This window comes from Furipterus horrens, unplaced genomic scaffold (assembly GCF_987537825.1).
Source record: "Furipterus horrens unplaced genomic scaffold, mFurHor1.1.pri manual_scaffold_3, whole genome shotgun sequence".
NCBI lineage: Eukaryota > Metazoa > Chordata > Mammalia > Chiroptera > Furipteridae > Furipterus > Furipterus horrens.
Genome location: NW_028327173.1, coordinates 9380103 through 9404243, shown reverse-complemented (window position 1 = coordinate 9404243; position 24141 = coordinate 9380103). Strand labels below are relative to the sequence as shown.

The window sequence follows — 24141 nt, the reverse complement described above, 5'->3', positions numbered from 1 at the left end:
TGACAAAGGATACAACTCAGAACCAGCCTGTTGGAAGAGATGCAGAGGGCAAGGTGTGTAGGAAGGGGTGAAGAGCTTCCATGCTCTCTGAGTGTGCCACTCTCCCCAAACCTCCAGGTATTCACCAGCCCAGATACTCTCAGAACCCCATTCTTTTAGTTTGTTATGAAGGCTTCATTACAGAGGCAATGATTGATTAACTTATTGGCCATTGGTGATTGAACTCAACCTCCAGCTCTTGATTTTGACCGTGAGACCCTTCCCTCTTGGACTTCTGACCAACTTATAATAAGTTTGTGTTGCTTTAAAACTCTAGATTATGGTAATTTGTTACAACCACAATAGAAAATCAATACAGATTTGTCTGTCTCATACGTTTAAGTCACCACCATCTAGACCATGTGCTTGGTTTCCAAGGTATTTTGGAATCAGACTCTCCTTATAGATCTGGAGACAAATGAAGGGTGGTGAGCGGTCTCTGAGCGGAATCAGCACCTCCTTATAATATAAATTTCTAAGATGAGGTCATTTACATGCTTCCCAGGGAAAGCAGGATCGGCATCATTTGGTGGAAGGAGGGACTGCTTTCCTTGCTCACAACACTAATGGCAAGAGCTGTGTTAATATTAAGGATCATGGAAAATACACAGGATCAGAAGTGAAGAAAGGAGAAAGCCCACGCACTGTGAAAAAGTAAAGTTAGTGGCGTAAAGGGAGGCCACAGCAGGCCTGTTTTAGTCTGGAGACATTTTTGTTTCTAGGCACCGTCATTTACACCCAGGATAATCCTGGATATGCTCTAAGGAGGGACGCGGAAAACGGCTGGCTCACAAGACAGAAAAACATCACGCGGGAGTCTGCAGCTTCCGCACCACAGCTGAATTCACACCTTTGCTCCACCGCTTGAGAAATGCGTGACAGGGGCAGTTCTTTCACCCTTCCTGAGCCTGTGTTTTTCATTCTCTGAAAGGGGGAGACCAATACTATTTTAAGGCTAGTGGGAAGATTTAATGAGATAACACAGTGCCTCGCACACAGTAAAAGCTGAATCCGTAAAGGCTCTTACTTGTCATAACAGGAAAGGAAAACTAAGGAAGGGTTACACTGAAAATTCTAAGTGCAGAAGTTAATGTTTAACTTCTGAGTAGCTAGGCGCATGCGCCTGTCCGCTGTCCTCGCCTAATGCGGCACTGCGCATGCGGGGGAAGTTGCATCCGGGAAACCAGCGAGGTCGGTTCCGCCCGATTCTAACATGGCGGCGCCCTTTGTCTGCTCTGAAGTGCCGTTCCCGGCCTTCTCGCGGCCGTGATGCACCTCTTTCGGTGGTGGGGTTCGGGACATGGCAGGTGAGGATGAGCGAGCCTCCGGGGCCGGGGGAGTCCTGCGATCGGGCGGAGGCGGCGGAGGATGGGGTGCGGCAGGACGCCGGGACGGTTGTGTGGGGGAGGGGAGGGAAATGGAATGGGAAGGGAACCCGGACTGGGGGGACCCCACCGGGCAGGAGGGTGACGGGCAGCTGGGCGGGGTGTGCCGCTCAGGGAGCGGGCGGGAAGTGGGTGGGAAGTGGGTGGGAGAACTGGCAGTCCCGGCAAGGGAGCGCGAGTCGCCTCCCGGGCTGGATGACACCCCAACTGGTAGCATGGTAGCATCTCCGCCCCCGCCGCCCGGCTGTCACCGCCCCTTGACCCCGCGCGCCGCAGCAGGTGGGCGTTCTGTGGCCGCGAGGTGACAGGGTGCCAGGGCAGCTCACATTCGCTGGCCGGGGCAGAGGGCATAGGCCTGCCAGGGCTAGGAGGTTCTGGCAGAGTAGGAGGTCGCCACGGCCCCTGCCGACAGTTCGTTCCATCCATCCATCCATTCATTCATTCCACAGGCGGTGATTCAGCACCTATGGGTTCTAAGGTTAGAACTAATAATCGAAGATTGGCATAGTGGTGAAAAGTCAACGGTGGAGCCAGGCAGCTTGGTTTCCGTCTCTGTGCTTGCTCACTGTGTCCTTAAGCACGTTGGGTCCTCCTTGTTAGAGACAAGAGTTAAGACTAAGGAAGCAGGCTGTGGTCTGGTCCTGGGGGCGGGGGTGGGGTGGGGGTGGGCGGGGGCTTTTAAATCTAGTCATGGAATTTAAATTTTAGGTTAAGGGGAAGTCATTTGAGATTTGTGGATTAGAAGGACCACTCTGGCTATGTGAAAAATGTAATTGGCCTGGAGGCCTATTAAGAATCTGCTAGAATATTTCAGGTGAGAAACGAGGGTGGCCACAGCAGAACAAAAATGATCCAATTTAACGTTTGTTGAGCACTTACTATGTGCCAGGCTCTGTGCTCAGTGCTCTGCATTTGCCTGTGTTTGACGGATGAATGAAAAGGCAGCTCTTAAGGAAACAGGTACTCTTTGAGTTCTCATCACGTTTCCCACTTGGGCATCTTTGACTGAGGTTATGAGTGGGAGGAGGAGAGCCAAGCTGGAGTTTACCCAGACAAATGGTCAGAAAAGAGTAGCCTGGGCTACTTGGAAATCTGAGGTATGTCTGTAATACTCAAGGATGAAACAAACCAGCAGGTCAGTTTGTTTTGTCCTTCTCAAGGCTTAGCATGAGTCGCATCATCCTTTCAAGATAGCTTTTTCTTTAAAATTATACAAATGACAAAATCCTAGGTCAGGGGGAATTATTGATATTATTGTGGTTTTACCAACAAAGATCAGACTAAGTTCATCACTGGGCAATGCCCACACCTTGTTTTAATTAAGTATTACAATCTTAACAATCCCTAAATATAGTGGCTGAAACAAAATAGAAGTTTATTCCTTGCCCGTTATTGGTCTGGAAGTGAGCAGCCCAGAGCTGATAGAGCAGCTCACTCTGTTTTGTGAAGTGATCCAGGAGCAGGGTGCCAACTTTGGGGCTTGGGCCCAGCCTGAGATCAAGTCCACTGCACTGGTAAAAGAGGACTGGGCATGCTTCCCAGGCTTCCATCTCTGCAAGGCAGGCTGGTCTGGCTTGGGTAGGTTTATGTTGCTTGTGCCCAGGGAGTCCGGGCTTGTTTATGTATTCAGCGTTGTCTGTGCCCAGCGTGTCAGACCCTGTGCTAGGGATGTGGATATGAGTAAAACTCTTGGCCATGTGGATAATCACAGTACAATATAGGAAACCCCACAGAGATCTGTTTAAAATTGTGTAGGGCACAGAAGGGTGACTGATGTTGGAATTCTCTACCGAGATGGTGAGGAATTAGAATAAACAACCTGTCTTGGGTTGATAACTGTAAAGGTCCCCTCAGATAGAGGCAACGAGGACTCTGGTGTTGAGTGTGAATCCCTGCTTCCCTGTTGAGTGGTGCTGTGTCCTAAGATCCAGTTTCTTCATCGCTGCGCCTCAGTTTCCTCGTCTGTAAAACAGGGATAACAGTCTCTACCTCACGATATTGTTTTGAGAATTATGTGAGGTCAAGCATGTAATTCACAAGGTCTGATGTGCAAATGTTAGTCACCTCCTGCTGCAAGGTGCAGGATGGTTGGAAGCCAGAGATGCCAGTTAGGATTGCAGTCAAAGTAGGCCTGACCCCGTGGGGAAGCCAGGTTGCCATCCTCCCACGAGGCAGGGATTATCCAGGTTGTACAAGGACTGCTCTGTGCCCTCCCTGTCTCCCTCAGGCGCCCCACCAAGCTTTCTAATTGAAGTTGTCCATCTGTGGATTCTCAGAGACCATCCTCTGGAAAGTCTGGTGAGGGGTCCTTTGGAAGGGAGGAGCTCCCTTCCAAACTCAAAGGCTTCTAGGAAGTCTTCTCTGAGCCCTCCCCAGCCCCCACCACAGCTGAGTTTGGGGGCCCCTCCTCTCTGACTTCTTAGTGTCCTCATATTACAATCACGGGTTTCCTCGTCTGTCTCCCTGTAGACCCCCAGCGTCTTGCATGCAGGGACAGGGTCTGCTTTCTCCTGGTATTCCCCACCGTGTAGCTCATTTCCTGGCACATAGCTGGCGGGCAGTAAATGCTAGATGGATGGAAGATCAACTTTGATTGGCTGAAGAGCAACTGGCAGTTGGGGCTGGAGAGAACGCCAGTATGATGTGAGGTTGGCATGCTCCTGGTTGAAGAGAGAGGAGGACCTGGTGTTTTACTTGGTATCTCACTGTAATATGGGATGTAGACATGGAGAACTATGAGAGTTTAGGTCAGAAGATTGTTTCTCTTTCTGTCTTTTTCCAGTAAAGCAGGATTTCTCAGCCTTGACATAATTGACATTTGGGAGTGGGTAAGTTTGTGGGGGGCTGTCCTGTGCATTTGAAGATGTTTAGTAGCATCCCTGGCCAGTAGTACGCATAGATGCCAGTAGTACCCACATAACGCCAGCTGAGACAACCGGAAATGTCTCCAGACAATGCCAGATGTTTGCTCAGGCAAAGTCACCCCCAGCTAAGAACTGCAAGATAGGGTACTGCTTAGAAGCAAGAACTAAGACACACTTAGGCTTATACTCTTCCTTATGCTTACTAGATGTAAGCCTCAGTTTCCTCAGTTGTAAAAGGGGGATATTCATAATCTGACACGTAACTTGACTGGGTGCAATTATTGATGAGGTCATGCATGTAACATGCTTAGCTGAGTCCCTGACTCCATAGTTGGTAGCTCGAGTGTTATTAAGAGGACCTTTGGGAGGGTCAGGGTAGAAAGTGTGTAGAGTTGAGGAAGAAAGAAGATGTTTGATACAGGAACACAAAACCAGGTGGCCCATTGTGCCTGCATGGGTGGCACAGAGGTACGCAGACATGGGGTCTGGCAGGGTGGCACATTGTTGGGTGATAGGTACCACAACAGGGAGGGACCCCCAACCTTAGAGAAAGCGAAGAGCGCCAACTGCATAACATGCGCAGAGCCTGCCGTCCCGAGACCACAGTCCACTTCTTTTGCTGGCCACGATTTTACAACGATGGAAATACTACAGGCCAAAGAGGAAGCATTTCAGCACTGAGGGATTGCAGCCTGTGCTACAGATGTGTGTTGAGTGTCAGCATAGGTACCTGGCACTCTCTAAGGTCCTCCTGGGTATCAGTAGCTTAACAGTCCAACGGCCAATTAAGGTCAACCTCAAACCACCGAGACATGCAGAAAAGCAGGGCTCGGGCTCCTGAATTCAAACCTGCTTGTTAGGAAATTGGAGGGAGATAAGCCCTGAGCTTCAAAGGAAGGAAGCAGAGGGCAGTTAGAGTCGAGGGTTGTGCACTCATGTCTGAAGAGCAGAGGCTCAGAGGAGGCAATTCCAGCACAGTGGGGACCAGGTCAGAAAGCAGGCTTGGTGGGTTCATTGTAACATCAAAAAACACATTCAACTTCTGGTCTTTCAGTCGTTTTAAAGGTCTGGCGGCAGAACCCGTTCTCCCCACCCCAGCCTCAGCAGCACTCCCTCCACTGAAACTATTCATCTGAGTGTCCCTTTCCTGTCCCAAACAGAAGGCTCCACTGCCCAGCCGGAAGCTCTCACTCCCTAGCTCAGACCCTAGGTGGGCAGCGCTTCTCATTCCTGAGGTCTCAGGGCTGACCGGGCCCCTGGCAGGGACTTTCTTGGCTTACTGGGGCTCAGTCAACTGCCCAAGTTCAAGCCTCACAACATTGTTTAAAGTTAGAAAGAACATTGTTGAAATTTGTAACAAAAAATTTGTTAAACATTGATACAAAATATACAGTATAAAGCACAAGAATACAAGGAGCAGGCAGGGACCCATCACTCAGTTTACAAAAAGGAATGTTACCACTACCGTGGCGTGCCCCTCACTGATCCTGTTCCCCCGACCCCGAGGTGATCACTGAATTTGGCTTTTGTCATTCTCTTGCCCCCCCACCCCACTTTGTAAAAAGATTTTATTTATTTATTTTTAGAGAGAGGAGAAGGGAGGGAGGAAGGGAGAGAAACATTAACAGATGGTTGCCTCTCATGCGCCCCCAACTGCGGGCCTGGCCTGAAGCCCAGGCCTGTGCCCTGACTGGGAATCAAATTGGTGACCCTTTGGTTCACAGGCCAGTGCTCAATCCACTGAGCCACGCCAGTAGGGCTCTTGCCCTTCTTTATAGTTGTACCCCGTGTTTATATTGCTAAACAATGTATCGTTTAACTTTGCAGGTCTTTGAACTTGATGTAATCATGTTGCTAATCAAGCTTTTGCTAAACACTTGTTCTTGAGATTAACCCATGTTGCATATAGCTGTGTCTCATTTTCATGGATGAATTTATTGATTCTTTCTGTTGCTGGTGGACATTGGGTTTGTTTCCAATATTTTGCTGAGACTAACAGTGCTGCTGTGAACATTTGCGGGACACACATGTACAGCCTGTCCGCAAGACAGCCCCAGGTGTGGGACTAAATTCCAGGGTATGTGCATTTTCATTCTGATCAAATAATACTAAATTGTTTCCAAAGTGGTTTCCCTAATTTACACTTCAGCTGACAATACTGTTTGCTTCCCCTCCTCCCAACAACAGTATTACCAGACTTTACAGGTAGGTTGCCATAGGAGCTATTCCAGTTACTCCCTTCATGCCCTCTGCTGGTGGTGTTCATGCCATGGGTCACTGCCCTCTGGAAACGAAACCATGATTTCTCTTACCAGCAAGCCCCCGAGTGCTCAGCATGGTGGAGCTTATTAGCAAGGCTGGGTGTTCTCTGGGCACCGCCCTGTACCAGGGCTCTTGGTTTCCTTTTAGCTGGGTGAAATGACCCGTCAGATCCAGCCATCGTAGCATCTGCACTGTGGGCTCTCTGATCAGTTACTCACATCCAAACATTAATTTTTACCCAACCAATGAATGCATTAAGCATGTGCTTCGGTGTTGGTAGGCTGCTGTGCAGACTGCTGTCTGTCTGCTCCTGCTCCCTGGGAGCAGGCCCTGGCCACAGTGGAAACGGGCAGTCTTTTCAGTTTTTGCTGGTCTGATACTGGAAGTGATATCTTCTGCTTATTTGCATTTCTCTGACTATTTCTGTGTAGAGTTTACCCACCTCTGGTATTTCTTCTTTTGTGAATTGCCTGTTCATTTCTTTGACTCACTTTTCTGTTGGGAGACTATTGATTAATTTTTATAATAGCTTTGGTAAGCTTTTCACTTACCATATAATTCACCCTTTTAAAGTATACAATTCAGTGGCTTTTAGTATATTCACAGAGTTGTGCAGCCATCACCGTATCTAATTTCATAACATCTTCATCATCCCCAGAAGAAGCCCACCACCATTAGCAGTCACTCATTCACCTCTGTCTCTGCCAGCCCTAGACAACCACTTCCTGTCTTTATCGATTTGCCTATTCTGGGCATTTCCTACAAATGGAACCGGGCAACTTGTCTTTTGTGACTGACTTTTTTTTCCACTTAGAATAATATATTCAGGGTTCATTCATGATGTAGCATTTATCAGCACCTTTTTATTGTCAAATAATATTCCATTGAATGGACATACCACATTTTATTTATCCACTCATCAGTTCATGAATATTTAGGTTGTTTCTACCCTTTGACTAGTATGAATAATGCTGCTGGGAACATCTGTCTACAAGCTTTCGTTGTAGATTAATACCTTCATTGTTGGTTAATTTTTAAGTCTTCTGTGTATCAGGACTATTAATCCTTATTTACCATTTGGGTTGTAAATATTTCCCCCCCAGTTTATATTTGCCTTTGGGATGTTGAGAAGTAAGGGTAAAGGGAATGAAACAGAACATTGAGATTTCTGACTAATCTTTCATACTCCTAAGAATTAAGTTTGGGTACCCTCCCTTCCCTACTGCAGCCCTCCTAGTCCGTCCCTTGAGGCCGGCCTGCATGTCTTACAGAGAGAGCAGTCATGGTGTGACAAGCGTTGTCTCTGTCTCTGTCCATCTGTCTGTGTCTCTGTGTCCCCACCCCTGCCTCTCTCAGGCTGCCTGCCTTAGAACCAGGAACCAGGCAGCACTGGGGGTGGTTTCCAAGTTTCTGGCCAAGCTAAGGGCACACTTCAAAGCGGCCGGCTGCAAAACCACTGGGTCGCAGGTCGCCCAGCCGGCAGTGCAAGTTGTCCATCCGTGAGAAGGCTCTCAGCGGCTTTGCTGATTCATCCTTCCGGCTGGTGGAAGGGATTTGAGGAGCAGGAGGTCGGCAGCCCTGTTTCTTCAAGGGCGAGCGGAGCTCAAGCCTCTCCTAATCCCAGGGCCGCTGGCCAAAAACTATCTTCTAGAGCAGCCCTTAGGCCTGGACTTGGGGAGCCCAAAGGTTTAAAAAAATCAGTGGAAATTGAGACATTGCGTTCTTGAGCAGTCTTTGTCCATGCCAAATGGAAGTTTGTGAGATCCCCCAAAATATTCCTCTAAAACATCCTCTACTCATTTTGTTTTTCCCAGTCAAGTTTTACAAAGTATAAACTTCAATTTAATTCTATTTGGAATAATAAATATATAATCTGATGTTGACTTATGTAGGTTATATACATTCACATATAGTTATACTTGATGTTCATGTTCATACTTGATATTCATGTTCATACTTGGAAATCTTAATATTTCAATATAGGGAAAGTTTTCAATGATCTGCTAAATGCTCGGTTAATATCTCATTTTTATTGTCACTCACACGGTATCTGTTATGCTTCAAAGGCATGCATTTGTAATCTGGCAGTTTTATTAAGTAAATCATTTACTCAACATTTAGTAAATCTTAACACTGGAAGTGACTTCAGTATCACTAATCCCCAGGAGGACACAAATCCAGAAAAAGTCACATGAAAAGCATATGTTACACTGAAGTCAAACTACATCCACCTCCAAACAATTGGTATCCTGCCAACGTTTTTCCTCTGGCTTGGATTGTTGATCTTAACCCCTTGAGTGCCAACGTCGCTATGAACGACGCTGACAAATTTTCCCAAAAGTGCCAGCATCGCTCCCAGCAACTTTTTTCTCGATGGCTATAAATGTAAATAACAATGAAATAATTCGTACTTTATGTTTTGTTCTCTTTTTTTGTACCTCAGGTTATATATTGATATACAGTATTCCCTCAGTTACCGCGGATATTACGTTCCAGACACCCCCACAAAGTAGGAACCTTACATTTATTCTACACTCTTAAACCTTATGTAACTTTAACAACATATGTATACAGTACCGCAAAATCCCGCGACATAGCAAAAAATCCGCGATAAATAATATTTTAAAAAATCCCGCGATACAGTGAGGCCGCGATAAGTGAACCGCGATATAGCGAGGGACTGCTGCAATTTTTTCTCATCCAAATTTCAAATTACACATGGCATTCAAAGGGTTAACTGTCATCGTGTGACAACTCTGTCTTCTTTTGGGATTGTGTGTTCTGTCTTCTTTCTCGTGGCTCCTTCAAAATTGTGTTCCTGGAAGAAAGAAGGTGGCGTTTGCCACCACGTATGGAGCATCTCTGCCTTGTACCCTGGTTGCTGGTGAGTGGAGTAAGCACTGTAGTGTGTAGGGCCTTTTTCTCGTCTTCTTTCAGGTTGAAACTTCATCTTTGATGGGCGCCTGGATGACTGATGAGATTTTACATCCATTTTTTATTTTATTATTATTTAAAAGTTTTTATTGGTTGATTTGAGAGAGAGGCAGACAGCCATTTGTTCCACTTATTGATGCTTTCATGCATGGCTTCCTACATGTGCCGTGACTGGAAATTGAACCCACAACTTTGGCTTATGTCCATTTTTAGAAGATGGGGCGAGGGAGGATTAGGGCATTAGGTTTCCCTTCTTTTCTTTGCTCACTTATTCATATTGCTGGCATGGGTAAATATGTAATAATAGTGATGGCCAACAGCAACTTGATGAGGTGGGGACCTTTATTACCATCCCCATTTTACAGAAAGGGAATTGAGGAACCAAGATGGAAGTCCTCTTGCCCGAGGTACTTAACCAGCCTGGCTCCGTCCCGAGACAGGCGCTTGAACTGGGCCTGGGGAGTCAGAGAGCTCCCCGGGGAGTCTTCATCTTTGTCACAGGGGCTCCGCTCTGAGGAAGGCTACCAGCTGCTCTTCTAGGGGATTTTCAGTTTTGTCCCCTTAAGGAATTTTTGCTCATCAAGTTTTCCCGAGTGACACATTCTTTGTGGAAATTACCATAATTTTCCATTTCCCTCATGAGCTTTTTTTTTCCCTGTTGAGAACTTTTTAGTCACCAAGTCTTCTAGAAAAATGTCTTAAAGGTTTTATGGTAAATAGAAACAAAGGAGCTGTGACTTTGTGAACATCTTCTTTCTCTCTTCTTTCTTTCCTCCTTCCTTCCTTTTTATTTCTTGGTTTTAATTTTTAAAAAGTTTTTAATAGATAATATTTACAAATGATGAAACAAAATACCGAAGGGAGCTACAGTGACCCTGCTCCAAGGACGGTCTCCTTACCAGTGTCTTGTACCTCCCTCCAGAGACATGGATGTTTCCTTTTAAATGTGAGGAAGAAGTAGGAATTCCCAACCTGGGGTTATGGTTTTGGACAAACAGCATAGTCCGGCTTCCCTTAGGAAGAGTCAGGTACTAAGTGTTAAGGGACTTGGAGCCACGTTAAGATGTACTTGAAACTCCCAGAGGGTGTGGCAATATTCAGTGGGAGGGCCACGTGCACAGGCTTCTCAGAAAGGTACGTGCGTTGGATTCTGGGCACTAGCTAAACCTTCTCAGTGCCAGGTGGGGGTGATATTGTCCCATTTTTCACACCCGAGGGTCCAGTGCTGTGGGACTTCTAACTTGTGTTTCTGCTTCTGACCGCCCCCGCCCCACCCCCTTTCAATCTGTTCTCCATCCGCACGCAGCCAGAGCGACCCTCAGAAGCGCGAGCCTAACCGCGACCCTCTTGCCTAAAGCCCCAGCGTGGCTCCTGGCTGCCGAGGATGAACGCTCCGTCCTGGCATGGTGGCCTGGCCCTGTGCGTCTGTCCCTCCGGCTGCATTTCTCACCACTTCCTCCGCTCACTGTTATTTTGTGATGTTGAGGCGGGCTGTCCCCCTCTGTCCTGTCCCCACGCATGCACACCATTTTTTGTGACGCACCCACACCATCTGCCTGAGTTCTAAGCTGTACTAGGAGGCACCTGTATTTCTAGAAAATCAGGAACTCCGAGCAACTGGAAGCCAAATGGTGTTCCCTCTCACCTGCTTCAGGTTACACAATGTCCCTGGACATGAGATGGCTGTGTCCTTCCTGTCCAGGCCTGCAGCAGGGCGCAGCATGCCCTGGGGGCCGGGGACTGTTGTTTGTGAAGATCAGTGTCTCCTTGCGGCAGGCCAGCCGTCCCCTGGCTCATTGTTCCCTCTGCGTGGCAGTGTGGAAACTGCCTGCAGTTCAGTGCTTGCTAATAACCTCAGTAATAAATATTTCATGTTGGACAAGTGCCCATTTGACTCTGACATGGAGCGGGGCTCTGTGGACCCACTTAGAGCTCTGGGCAGGCGCTCCAGCCCTCACCCGGGAGCACCCTTGGGGTTTAACAGAACAGTTGTTCAATATAAAGTGCTTCTCTGAAAAAGAAAATCGTCCTGAATGGTTCTTGCCCAGTGCCCCTCCCTCCACTCTCCCCCTCTCAGAATGTTAATTGGGCTCTGGGATTTTTCCAGGTTGCATTTAGAAGGAATAATGGGTTATGATTACAACTTTTTTTTTTCTTAATATTTAATTTATTTATTCTTAGAGGGAAAGGGAGGGAGAAAGACAGGGAGAGGAACATCAGTGTGCGAGAGACACATTGATCAGTTGCCTCTCGCACGCCTCCAACTGGGGACCTGGCCCACAACGCAGGCATGTGCCCTAATCGGGAATCGAACCTGCAGCCTTTCAGTTTGCAGGCTGGCACTCAGTCCACTGAGCCACACCAGCTAGGGCACCAAATAGTTATTGAGTGCACCCGAGGTGCCCAGCATAAAAGGGTATGTAGAAACTGTTTGATATGGTCTTTGGCCTAAAACAAACAAACAAACCAACAACCCACTATAATCTGCATCTCTGCTGCCTGGTAAAAAAAAGTTTGTTGAGGGCTCACCGCGTGCCAGGGACGGTATGGGCCCTTTGCTTATGTTCTCTAACTTAATCCTGTTACAGATGTGGAAGGAAGTCCCATGGGCCCCATTTTGCAGGAGGAGAAGCTTTTCTATTTTATTTTTGTAATTTTTATAAGAATTTATTTGAGCCAAACTAATGACATGTGCCAGGGAGCAGAATCTCAAATGCTTCCCGAGAGAAGAAGCTTGCTGAGAGCACCTGCTAGTATGGTAGGTGGCGGAACCCAGATTCAGGTCCCCGCTGGCCTGTCCTCAGGTTCTGCTGCCTCCACAGTACTGATCAGCCTCTCAAGTCCCTGCATCTTGGAAGAAGCAGCCATGTTCTTAGTTTTTAGGTGATCGGGCTGTGCCAAGCCTGGCACTGTGTTGCTTGGCATGTTGAAGGGATTCCATAAATGCCATTTTATTGTTTCTGGGAGGATCTGGGGAGTGTGTGTTTTGTGACCCAAGGAGAAACCCTTCTTTTGTCAGCAGCGTATTTACAGATGTTTGGGAACCGAAGGACAAATGAGGTGGCCGGCCACCCCGCCCCCAAACCCCACTCCTCCCGCCCATGTGGCTCTTCCAGCTCCAGCGGGCAAAAAGCGGCTGTAAGCATGATTGGGAATCACCTGTGTCTGCATGGATTGAGGGGTGCGCCTGCACTCACTTTTTTCTTATTAAAAATGTAGTCAAATTTTGAAAAATGTCCCCCTACAAAAGTATATTAAATGTACACGCTTTGTTTAAATAATCGAAGAAATGGAACATTCCCAGTATTGTGATTCTGGCTGCCCTTCCTCCCTTCCAGAGAGAACCATTATCCTGAATATTTTTGTTAATCATTCCTTTTCCTTTCTCGTTTACCCTCTATAGCAGTTCTTACGGTAAGCAAACCACCTCAAAACTTACTGTCTTAAACCATCAGCAATTTCTTATTTCTGCCCATTTTGTGGGTTGACTGATCAAGTTTTTGTTCAGCAAGGCATTGAGGTCATTCACGTGACAGCGTTCAGCTGGTAGCTGGGCTGGAAGGTCCAAGAAAGCGTCTCATTTTGGAGCCTGGGTGCTGTCAGCAGGGGCATCTCAGTTCTTCTTCACGTGGCCTCTGCATGTTGTCCCCTCCAGGGCACTTCCACATGTCCCCTCCCCCACAGGAGAGCCTGGACGTTCCTACAGTAGGGCGGCTGGATTCCGAGAGAGCAAAGCAGAGTCTTCCAGACCTCTCATGGGCCGGGCCTGGAACTGGCGCAGTCACTGCGTCCTGTTGGTCAGTCATCACAGGGCCACTCAGATTCAGCTGGAGGCCCATAGCAGGTGCCACCGGCACTGACAGGTGGGAGGCATTGTTGGCGGCCAGCTTTGGAGACTGGTGCCCCCGCCATCCTTGTCCAGATCGCTCATCTGGGCCCGCAGTCCACCAGCTTTTCATTCCCAAAGGAAGCCCTGTGAGGCAGGGCCAGCTGTGCGTCCAGCCAGGCTGCTGGTCGGCGGGAAGGCGCTCCAGCTCTGACACCGAGGCCTGTCCCGTTAGTCAAGGAGAACCGCCGAGCAGCTGGCGGTGTCGGGCAGGTGCCCCGGTGCAGCCAGGAGTCTGTTGGAAGGTCACGCCTGTCTTCGTGTGCCAGTTTGGGGCTCTGCTTTTCTGCATCTGACAGGAGGACTCTGGGTTCATTGGGCTGTGTGGTCTTGCTCTGTGTTTTCTGTAGTCCCAAGTTTTTAGGGTCTCTCATGGAAGTAGCTTTAACTAAGGCCCATATTTATCGCCCTTCAAGCGAGGTGGGTCAGGGGGGAGGGACTCCGCACTTAGGCTTGAGTGGAGAGCTGGTGGGAACAGCACTTTGGTCAGGGGAAGCTGGCTGTTGGTTTCATTAGGGTATTTAACGTGTCCTCAGACAGTGACCCTCATTGTGTGCATTCAGGACAGGCAGCTCCCTGCCTGTGGTCCCACATGTCCCACAGTGTAGCCCAGGCGAGCGCCCCGTTTTCCTGGACCCTCCCTCTAAGCGTGGCCAGATCCTGGTGGGTCCCGTTGCTGTAGACTATAAAACAGGAGACAGTTGGAGTCTCCTCTGCGGTGAGCATTTTAGAGCGTAGCGCACAGCTTCGGAGGTGAGGCGCTGCCGAGTTCCTGCGCTGAGGAAAGGACCGAGTCAGCCGGTCCCTGACCTCTTCAGCAGCCATCCTGGGGACAGGAGCTGTTTGAGCTTTTTAGCTGGCAGTGGTGAGAGCTGGACAGCAGCCTGGGGGGCTCTGAGCGCCACTGGCTGAGCACACGGGCAGTTACAGAATCCACAGTGACACCGACAGCGTTTCTGTGGGTGACACCATTTAGAGCTTGGCAAGTCCCCCTCCCCCACTGTGGGCTGTGCTCACACTCCCTGGGGGGCTGACCTGAGCACATGTTTAAGTGCGGCTTAACTATTTATAGGCACAGCCTTCTTTTTCTTTCTTTCTTCCCCTCCCTTTTTTGTCCCTCTCCTTCCCCTTGGCTTCTTCCTCCTTCCCTTTATCTTCCCATTTTTTCTCTCTCCCTTTTCTTTCTTTGATTTTGTCAGAACAGATGCCTTAGGAGTGTTCCTCTGTTGGAACAGCCTCGCAGGCTGCCTCAGAGGAACTCCACGGCCTCTGGTTTTCTCCGACGACACCCACACTTGGGGAGCGGCCAGTGTGGGTGGGCACCTCGCATCGAAAGAGTGCAGTTAGCATTGGGTGGCGAACATGACTCACGGCACACAGCTGCTCTCTGCTGTGTGGGGGCGGGTGGGCGTGCAGTGTGGGTGCTGGGCCACCGTCCACCCTCGCCCAAGGACCTGTACTAGCCCTTCTCCCAGGCCTCTGAAAATGAGAGCCCCCACCACCACCACGTGTCAGCCCCAGGCAGCTTTAGGGTGTGCGGCAGCATGAAGGCTTGTCGCAGGCAGGCGGGGGCCTCGCGCAAGGCTGATGAACCTACCTGACCTTTGAGTCGGGAGGCCCCTTTCACCCTGGGCGCCCGGAGTCTCTCCACGTTCATCTTCCTAGCAAGTCAGGTGCTTTCTGGCTGGAGGGTTCAGCTTTCAGCAGGCTCCAGCTAAGGGGGGGTTGGAAACAACTGTACCTCGGGGGGGTTCAGCCAATGCTCTCTGCTTGTTTCTGAGCCTGGGAGATGCTTCCTCCAGCTCAGTTTTCGGGTGGGCTCCTGGTGAAGGTGAGGGAGCCAGGCCCTCTGCCGGGTGGCGGGGGCTGGGGGTGGGGGAGGAGCGTTGGGCCTGACTCATAAGGGCTCATGCTGGAGCTGAGGGAGGGTTGGGCCCCAGTGGGCCTGCTGATCCCTCCCTGTGCCCTGGGAGGTATTTCACCTGGGGCTGCTGAGGACAGACAGGGTGCCTGGTGACTGGGACTCGGGCTGCCCACACACACAGGCACACACCTGCTTGCTCATGTGGATTTTTTCCACAGCAGAGAGAAGACGGCTCTGGGGATGATTTGGCCCAGGCCTCTCCTTGCCACCCGCCTTTGGGTCCTGTGACACCTGCTTGATGTGTACTCCCTTCAGATCCCAGGCCTGCCTGGGTGTTTAACCCATGGACTGAGCATTGGTTCTTCCCCATGTTCTTCAAACACCTCTCTTCTAGCTTTCTCCTGCTCAGAGCAGAGCAGCCAGAATTCTGTCTTGCAGCCCTTAAGGTTACAAATGGGAACTTGCTTTTTCCAGGGACTGAACACCTAGAGAAGGATGTCCTGTGTCAGTGGTGGCCTTGGCTCTGGTGGCTCCCTGCTACTGTAGCCTGGTTTGGTTCAGAAGTCGGGCCTTACCTCCTGGCTCCAGGGCTGGCTTCTGGCTCTTCCCTGCTTACGCTCAGGAGCTCTAGCCACAGAGACCCAAGAAGCCCGACTATGTCTGTGAGCTTGTGGGAGAGGCTGGAACCAAAGGGAAAGGTGTTTCCGGGTCCCCAGCAGCAGCAACTCTGAACTCACAGCTCAGAGACTGGTACCCTGTGACATGTGGCCTGTTGCCACTGCCACGTTTCCCCTTACTTGATGGAGCCCGACCACCTGTCAGGTGACTTCCCTCAGCTCAGCAAATATAATACATAGCCCCACGTTTGAAAAGTTTCCAGACATCCTTCAAAGCTGGTCTGTGCTGGTTAAGCCACGTGTGGAGGGCTGGGGTGTGGCTTTCATGATGGTTCCTCACAGCCAGACAACCATACACGGTCACCACAGCTCCAGGGCTGCAGCACAGTGACTCACCCCCAAGAGGCTGATGTAACAGGGGAACAGCCAGAGCCAGTGAAGGGCTGCTGAAATCTGGGGGCTGGGAGCCCCAGAGTGTTACTGTCACCTGCTCAGAAATTGCCTGGGGCAGCTCTGAGCAGACAAGCCTCAGAGCAGAGGGTCCGGAAGCACTGGAAGAAAAGCCACCGCCACTTCTCAGATTCCGGGCCAGGACGTGACAGCCTGGCCCTGTTGGATCTCTGTAATGAGGTTCCAGGAGTGGGTATTGACTTTTAGTTTGAAATTGGTTCTTTCTTGAAAGGAGGACCTGATCTTAAGACTGATCGGTGTGTTGAGGAGGAGAGGAGAGCAATTTTAGATACTTATTTAGTCATGGCTTGTCTAATTCAGAATCACTCGGCACCAGACCATGGGATTTTCTGAGCATTTTTACTTGAGACAGTTGTGGGATTTCCAGGCATTAAGTGAGGCCTTTCACAGAGAAACTGTCAGCTCTTGGGGTCAGGGTCAGAGTTCATTTTTTTCTCCCGAGACAGCCTGGGGAGGTTTGTGCAGGCCGAGGACTCCCCACGTTTATGTAGCTCCCTGAGCCCAAGAATGAATGAATGAGCGAGCGATTGGCCCAGGGGGCACTTGCACAGAGCCCTGTGGGTGCAGCAGGAAAGGGGCCACTTCCTGAAACACTGGGTGACGGCAGGTCTGCCTTCCTAGACCCGCAGTTCACCTCGCATGACAGAAGGAGAAAACGGCTTTTCATGAAGCTAGGTGCACCCAACGGAAAGATCTGGCCTTTAGTCTAAGGTTATGTCATAGGTTCTTCTTGTAAAACCGACCCTGTCTTTTTAAAAAATTCTTGTTCTGTTCAGTTGTCCCATTGCTCTCCCCCATCCCCCTCACCTCCAGTCATTCCCTGCCCTGTTGTTCACATCTATGGGTCATTTATACTAGTTCCTTATGACCGTATCTTTTTTTTTTTGAAATGCTGACAGCAATCAATGTTTTGTGTTTGTCTTTTGACTTTTTAACGTCATTACCTGGCAAGTCACAAAGGTGGCTGTTCTCGTTGGTCTGTCGATGCTTTTCGGGTTTTGGAACTTTTCCAGCCAGTACATCCAAGAATCTAGGAGCTGCAGTCGGTCTTGGCTTGCAGTGAGTGTCTGGACTTGCGCCCCCTTCATGGATTTGTTTAAATTCTCCCGGTCTCCTCACACTTCTCATGCGGGAGTCGGGGTGGAGCATCGCGGCTGCTCGGTGTCCCCGTCCTGTGCTCACACGAGGCCCTCTGGCTCTCTCCAGCCATGGATTTCCCCCAGCACAGCCAGCATGTCTTGGAGCAGCTAAACCAGCAGCGGCAGCTGGGGCTGTTGTGTGACTGCACGTTCGTGGTGGATGGTGTCGACTTTAAGGCCCATAAAGCGGTGCTGGCAGCCTGCAGCGAGTACTTCAAGATGCTCTTCGTGGATCAGAAGGACGTGGTGCACCTGGACATCAGTAACGCGGCAGGTACCCCACTGGATCCAGGGTCAAGCTTGTGGAGGGCCAGAAGCTCTGACCGGCCCTGTGCCCCGCCAGGCCCTCCCGACACAGCCCCTGCCCTCCTGGGAGCAGCACCTTCAGGCTGTGGGGCATGCCACTCCTCCCCCACAGGGCCCATGAGTGTGTGGGTGCCAAGTTCCTACCACATGGTGGGGCCTGTTTAGACTGGGAACGGGTGGTAAAGGGCAAACTGGCAGGAAGAGCTCACCATGAGCTCCAGGCAAAGTGAACACAGGACAAGCTCATTGGGAGGTACAGACCACAGGTGGGCCCTGAGTCCTGACCCCCTATTCCAGTGCTAACCATGATGAGGATGGCAGGGGCTGAGGCTGGGAAGGGAGTCAGGAGGGACTTGGGATCGAGGAAGAAACTGGTCATAGATTTGGGCTCCCCACCCAGAATGGCGTGACATGCTATGAGAAGGCGGGGGCAAGGTCACATCCCCCCGTTTTATAGATGCGGAAACTGAGACCCAAAGAGGTCAGGCGACTGGCCTGGAGGTCAGCGAGAGAGTTTGCGGCAGAGCCCTGATGGAAGCCAGTGCTGACACACTCTAGTTGGAGTGTCCTCTGGCGGAGAGGGGTAGCAGTGGGGTAGCGAGGGTCCGGGATGGGCGTTTGACACTGTCTGTCCTACACGCGGGGCAGGCATTCACACCCTCTGTCCTCCATTTCACCCTCTGTTCCCTGGGCAGCGTGGGCTTTCCCACGCTCTGTCCTCCACGTAGGGTGAACATTTATACCCTCTCTTCTGTGTAGGGCGGGTGTTCACACTCTCTGTCCCTTGTGTAGGGTGGGCGCTCATGCCCTCTGCCCTCTGTGGATGCACCTCTGTTTGGAGGTTGTCTGGGCTGAGAATCCCCCAGTTGCCCACCTCTCTGCCAGCACAGGAGATAGGGAGGTGATGGCCTGCCACCTTGCTTTTGACAAATCCCTGGATCCTGTCACCGAGCAGAGCAGCTGGGCAGGCTGCTGGGGCCCGGCCGTGAGGCAAGTCCGTGATGGCTGTCTGTGTCCTTGGCAGGCCTGGGGCAGGTGCTGGAGTTTATGTACACGGCCAAGCTGAGTCTGAGCTCTGAGAACGTGGACGATGTGCTGGCCGTGGCCAGCTTCCTGCAGATGCAGGACATCATCACGGCCTGCCACGCCCTCAAGTCACTCACTGAGCCGGCCACCAGCCCTGGGAACAATATGGAGGCCTTGGCTGTGGAAGGTAAGATTATTGACAGGCTTTTCTGAGCAGGTGGCTTTTGATGGAGGCTCTGCCTCTGACTCTCTGTCACCTCTCTGGGTCTCAGTTTCCTTTTCTCGCCTTGCCTGCGTTGCGGGGTGCTGGTAAGGATTAGCCGCAGTAAAGTCTGAGAGAGGCCTTTCGGGGTGGGGGGCCCTTTGCCTATCCCTTCCCCACCTGTCACTAGCTGCCCTTGTGCTTTGCTGCCGAGAACCGTGCGGTAGGCCTGGCTCCAGGTCTTTGCACACAGTTCACTCCTCCTGCCCTCTTCTCTCCCGGGCCTTCCTCTGTTCCCCTCCCCACTCAGAAGGGCCCCTGATGCCTGGTTTGGGTCAGATTCCTTGTGGTACACTTTCAGAGAGCCCTGCCCCTCTCCTTGTAAGCACTGATCTCTTATCAGCATTGATATTCTATGGGTGAGGCCTGTCTTCCCTGCCAGTCTGTGAGCCCCATGGAAGCAGCAGCCATGACGGTGGTATTCCCGGGCCTGCCGGCAGCCTGGTGCAAATTGTATGTCCTGCGAATAATTTGTTGAATGAGAAAACCAAGAAGCCACTACTTAGATGTACCCCCAGGGAGGATCCGGGATAGCTAGCAACCTCACCCCTCGAAGTGGTGGGCACTTGATGGGAAACAGCAGGTGTGTCCTGTTCCATCTCCAGGAGGGGACAGGAGAGCCAGAGAGGAGAAGGCTGCTGCCGCCATGCTGGGTGAGCTGGATCCTGCCGGAGGCAGTCCGCCCGTGGGCCCAGGCAGGGAGCCCAAAGAGGAGCGAGGCGGGCAGGCTGAGAGTGCGGCCAGTGGTGAGTTGTGATGCTGAGGCCAACTGCTCTGCCCTCTCCCTGGGGCCCCAGTGCAGGGAAGGCCTCCCTCAGGAGGCTCCTGGGCTGGGAGGTAGGGTGGCAGCCCTCGAGCTCAGGTCATCCGGAAGGACCCACTGTTGTTCTGGGGTGTCTGTTCCAGCCAGAACAGAGGCACGAGCAGCCTGAGCTTGGATGTGCTAGCCCCACCCCAGCCCACTCCCTGAGCCATGGCCACTATTAGGGGCCTAGTCCAGGAGAGCCATCTGGCCCCTGGACAGAGCCTCAGTCCAACCTCCAGTGTCCCCGCACCACCACCCCAGGTGCAGAGCAGACGGAGAAGGCCGATGCCCCCCGGGAGCCAATGCCGGTAGTGCCCAAGCCTGACCCCACCGGTGGCATGGCTGCTGCTGAGGCCGAGGCCGTCTTGTCAGAGAGCTTGGAACAAGGTACCGCCCCCCAGCCAGGGCCCCGCCCCCTCTCTCACTCGCCCCTCTCTTATGCGTCCCCCAACGTCCCTCTTCTCCTACCTGCTGCTGTCCCACTTCAACTTTTGGGCTGACATCTTTTCTCATTCTTGAATTTGGACATCAGGTTCTCGGTTGTGAACCCCGGCCATGCTCCCAATTAGCACAGAAGTGTCGCTGCTGCAGCGCTGGCCTTCTGCCCAGGGCTGAGCTCCACGGGGAGCCTCGCAGCCCACAGCACCCCTCAGTATTTGTTGGCTGACACCGCCCTTCCTGCTGGGCAGCCACGTGGGACCCCCGTGCACTGAGGCCTGTCTGCCTCCATCCTCCGAGCGGCAAGTGTCCTGGCCAGCAGCTCACCTGCTGCTGCCCTGGCCAGTGCTGGGACCATTCATTGGTGGTGCCAGACATTGCCAGGCTCTGCTAGGCGCCCACACAGAAAGAGGGGAGTGTGTGGAGATGAGACAGCCCCAGGCCTGACGTGGCCAGGTGCCAGGTCGTCGTCCTGACGTTTGTCTGACTCTGAGGTCACATCCCTTCCGAGGTCCCTCTGCCTTCAGTGCCTGCTCTCATTGCAGACATGCAGGTGGAGCCAGCCAGGAAAGGGGAGGAGCAAGAGGAGGAGGATGCCGAGCCTGCTGTGGTGAAGGAAGAGGGGCCGCAGCTGGACAAGGGGGACGCCCCTGAGGAGAGTGAGGAGTCGGCCAGCACTGACTCGGGCCAGGAGCTGGGCATGGAGGCCCGGGGCCTGCGCCCAGGCACCTACGGTGACCGCACCGAGTCCAAGGCCTATGGCTCCGTCATCCACAAATGCGAGGTGCGGCCAGGGGGGGCCCCGCCCGGCCCCGCCCTCTCGCCCCGCAGCCCCCTCACACCAGCTTCCCATGCCCTGCAGGACTGTGGGAAAGAGTTCACGCACACGGGGAACTTCAAGCGGCACATCCGCATCCACACCGGCGAGAAGCCCTTCTCGTGCCGGGAGTGCAGCAAGGCCTTCTCGGACCCCGCCGCCTGCAAGGCCCACGAGAAGACACACAGGTGCGGTGCGCCGGCGGCCGCGGGTCCCCGCCGGCCAGGCCCTGGTGGGACCCCAGCGACCCCTCCTCTCCCTTCTGACCACCAGCCCGCTGAAGCCCTACGGCTGCGAGGAGTGCGGCAAGAGCTACCGGCTCATCAGCCTGCTGAACCTGCACAAGAAGCGGCACTCGGGCGAGGTGCGCTACCGCTGCGAGGACTGCGGCAAGCTCTTCACCACGTCCGGCAACCTCAAGCGGCACCAGCTGGTGCACAGCGGCGAGAAGCCCTACCAGTGCGACTACTGCGGCCGCTCCTTCTCCGACCCCACCTCCAAGATGCGCCACCTGGAGACTCACGACACTGACAAGGAGCACAAGTGCCCTCACTGCGACAAGAAGTTCAACCAGGTGTGTGGGCACCACCTGGCGGCGTCCACGCCCTGCACGCAAACTGGCCAGAGGGGGCCCCTGGGCCAAGGGCGCTGCTGCCTCGGGCCATGGCCCTCGAGAACAGGCTTAGTGGGAAAAGCGGGTGGCTGGGTAGGACACGACCCTTCCCCAGGATGGAGCTCCACCTAGGAAAATGGGAAGGCAGGTGAAGTCAGGATGGGGTGTGGACCAGAAAGAAGGGGCTATAGGGGTGGCTGCCCTCTCACTGCTGGGACCTAGAACAGTCCCTTGGCCTTAAGCAAAGATGGAGCCATCCACAGGCCCCTGGGAGGACCCAGGATCAGTTGTTCCCTGCCAGAGGGGCTGCTGAGGGGGCACGAGGCCACGTATGGGGTGGCCTTCCTGACCCCTGCCTGGCACAGGTGGGGAATCTGAAGGCCCACCTGAAGATCCACATCGCAGATGGGCCCCTCAAGTGCCGAGAGTGTGGGAAGCAGTTCACCACCTCAGGTAGGGCCAGGCTGCCTGGCTGCCCCATGCCCTCCACTCCTCGGCCACCTCATGGTGCCCCACGCCAGCCCTCCATTGGTCTCCGCAGGGAACCTGAAGCGGCACCTTCGGATCCACAGCGGGGAGAAGCCCTACGTGTGCATGCACTGCCAGCGGCAGTTTGCTGACCCCGGCGCCCTGCAGCGGCACGTCCGCATCCACACGGGTGCGTGAGCAAGCCCAGCGGTGGGAACCCGGAGGCTGGGGAGGGCACACGGGAAGGAGAAGAAGTAGGCGCCAACATCTCCTGCCCCATCCCCAGGCGAGAAGCCGTGCCAGTGCGTGATGTGCGGCAAAGCCTTCACCCAGGCCAGCTCCCTCATCGCCCACGTGCGCCAGCACACTGGGGAGAAGCCCTACGTCTGCGAGCGCTGCGGCAAGAGGTCCTGCCCCGCCTGTCCCTCCCATGCCCAGGGCGCTGTGGGATCCCCACACTCTGCACGGTGAAGGGGTTCAGAAAAACTAAGGCTCAGTTGGGAACTGAGCCGACCACTGTCCAAGTGTAGGTCCAGGGATCCACTCCAGTGTAGAAGGAGAGGCAGGAGGCCCAGCCCAGCTCCCCCAGCCCCAGGCATGGGCAGTGAAGTGTGATCCCCTTTCTCTGTGGCCCTGCAGGTTTGTCCAGTCCAGCCAGTTGGCCAATCACATTCGCCACCATGACAACATCCGCCCCCACAAGTGCAGCGTGTGCAGCAAGGCCTTTGTGAACGTGGGGGACCTGTCCAAGCACATCATCATCCACACTGGTGAGTGCACGCCCATCTGCCCGTCTGGCCTGTCTCATGCCCTGCTCTTGGACGTGGTGGGAAGGGAAGTACCCCCCCGATTGCAGCCTTGGGTCCTGGCACTTGCAGCAGGTGGTTTTGAAGGCAGCACAAGTTTGGAGCCCATTTTCTTAGAGCTTCCAGAAGGTGCAGGGGCCACTGGAGGCTTCTGTGCAGCTCTGGTGGCTGCCCCAGAGCACTTGCTACTGGAAAAGACAGGGCTTCTGGGGAAGCTGGAGGCCACTGAGGTCCTCCCCCCTCCCCCAATGGCAGGAGAGAACCTTGCCTCCTCCCCCAGGAGAGAAGCCTTACCTGTGTGACAAGTGTGGTCGCGGCTTCAACCGGGTGGACAACCTTCGTTCCCATGTGAAGACTGTGCACCAGGGCAAGGCAGGCATCAAAATCCTGGAGCCAGATGAGGGTGGTGAGGTCAGCGTGGTCACTGTTGATGACATGGTTACACTGGCTACCGAGGCACTGGCAGCAACAGCCGTCACTCAACTCACAGGTGCGGGCCATGGGCAGCAGAGGGTGGTTATGGGCAGCTTGCTCCTGGGATTGTGAAGGGGCAGGTGCCTCTGGCCTTAGACCCTGCTGATTCTGCCCACAGTGGTACCAGTGGGGGCTGCGGTGACTGCTGACGAGACTGAAGTTCTTAAAGCCGAGATCAGCAAAGCTGTGAAGCAAGTGCAGGAGGAAGGTGAGAGGGGCTGCCCAAGGTGTGAAAGCTGGTGGACCCCAAGGATCCTTCCCATCCTGACTGTGGCCCCCACTTCCCACAGACCCCAACACCCATATTCTCTATGCCTGTGACTCCTGTGGGGACAAGTTCTTGGATGCCAACAGCTTGGCCCAGCACGTGCGGATCCACACAGCACAGGCACTGGTCATGTTCCAGACAGATGCGGACTTCTACCAGCAGTACGGGCCAGGCAGCACGTGGCCAGCCGGGCAAGTGTTGCAGGCTGGGGAACTGGTCTTCCGCCCTCGGGATGGAGCCGATGGCCAGCCCGCTCTGGCAGAGACACCCCCCACAGCCCCAGATTGTCCACCGCCTGCTGAGTGAGCAGGCATCCCTCCTCCTGACTGTTTATTTAAGGATGGGTGGCCCCGTTCACTAGCGAGAATAAATTTGATTATTTTCTAATGCTGCCTAC

The 24141-nt window shown here is 52.9% G+C and overlaps 1 protein-coding gene and 1 long non-coding RNA gene across 3 annotated transcripts; one reads left to right on the top strand and one right to left on the bottom strand.

The window, feature by feature from the left end:
• Positions 1-1220: 1220 nt before the first annotated feature.
• On the top strand, positions 1221-24131 carry ZBTB17 (zinc finger and BTB domain containing 17). Of its 2 annotated transcripts, XM_090268654.1 has the most exons (15): positions 1221-1346; positions 17529-17735; positions 18792-18980; positions 19661-19801; positions 20122-20247; positions 20844-21082; positions 21161-21303; positions 21389-21689; positions 22094-22181; positions 22270-22386; positions 22483-22603; positions 22836-22966; positions 23283-23492; positions 23595-23684; positions 23767-24131. In XM_090268654.1, exons 1-15 carry the CDS (start codon positions 1340-1342, stop codon positions 24048-24050), a joined length of 2394 nt encoding a protein of 797 aa, XP_090124780.1. In that variant the 5' UTR covers positions 1221-1339; the 3' UTR covers positions 24051-24131. The 2 variants fall into 2 exon arrangements, with proteins under 2 accessions (XP_090124780.1, XP_090124781.1); XM_090268655.1 differs by lacking the exons at positions 1221-1346; positions 17529-17735 and having other exon boundaries at positions 18798-18980; positions 19639-19801.
• On the bottom strand, positions 12648-15971 carry LOC150014236 (uncharacterized). The gene is made up of 3 exons (XR_016509913.1): positions 15810-15971; positions 14968-15084; positions 12648-14326 (listed from the first exon to the last, which is right to left on the bottom strand). It is a non-coding gene; the product is annotated as an uncharacterized LOC150014236 (long non-coding RNA).
• Positions 24132-24141: the final 10 nt, after the last annotated feature.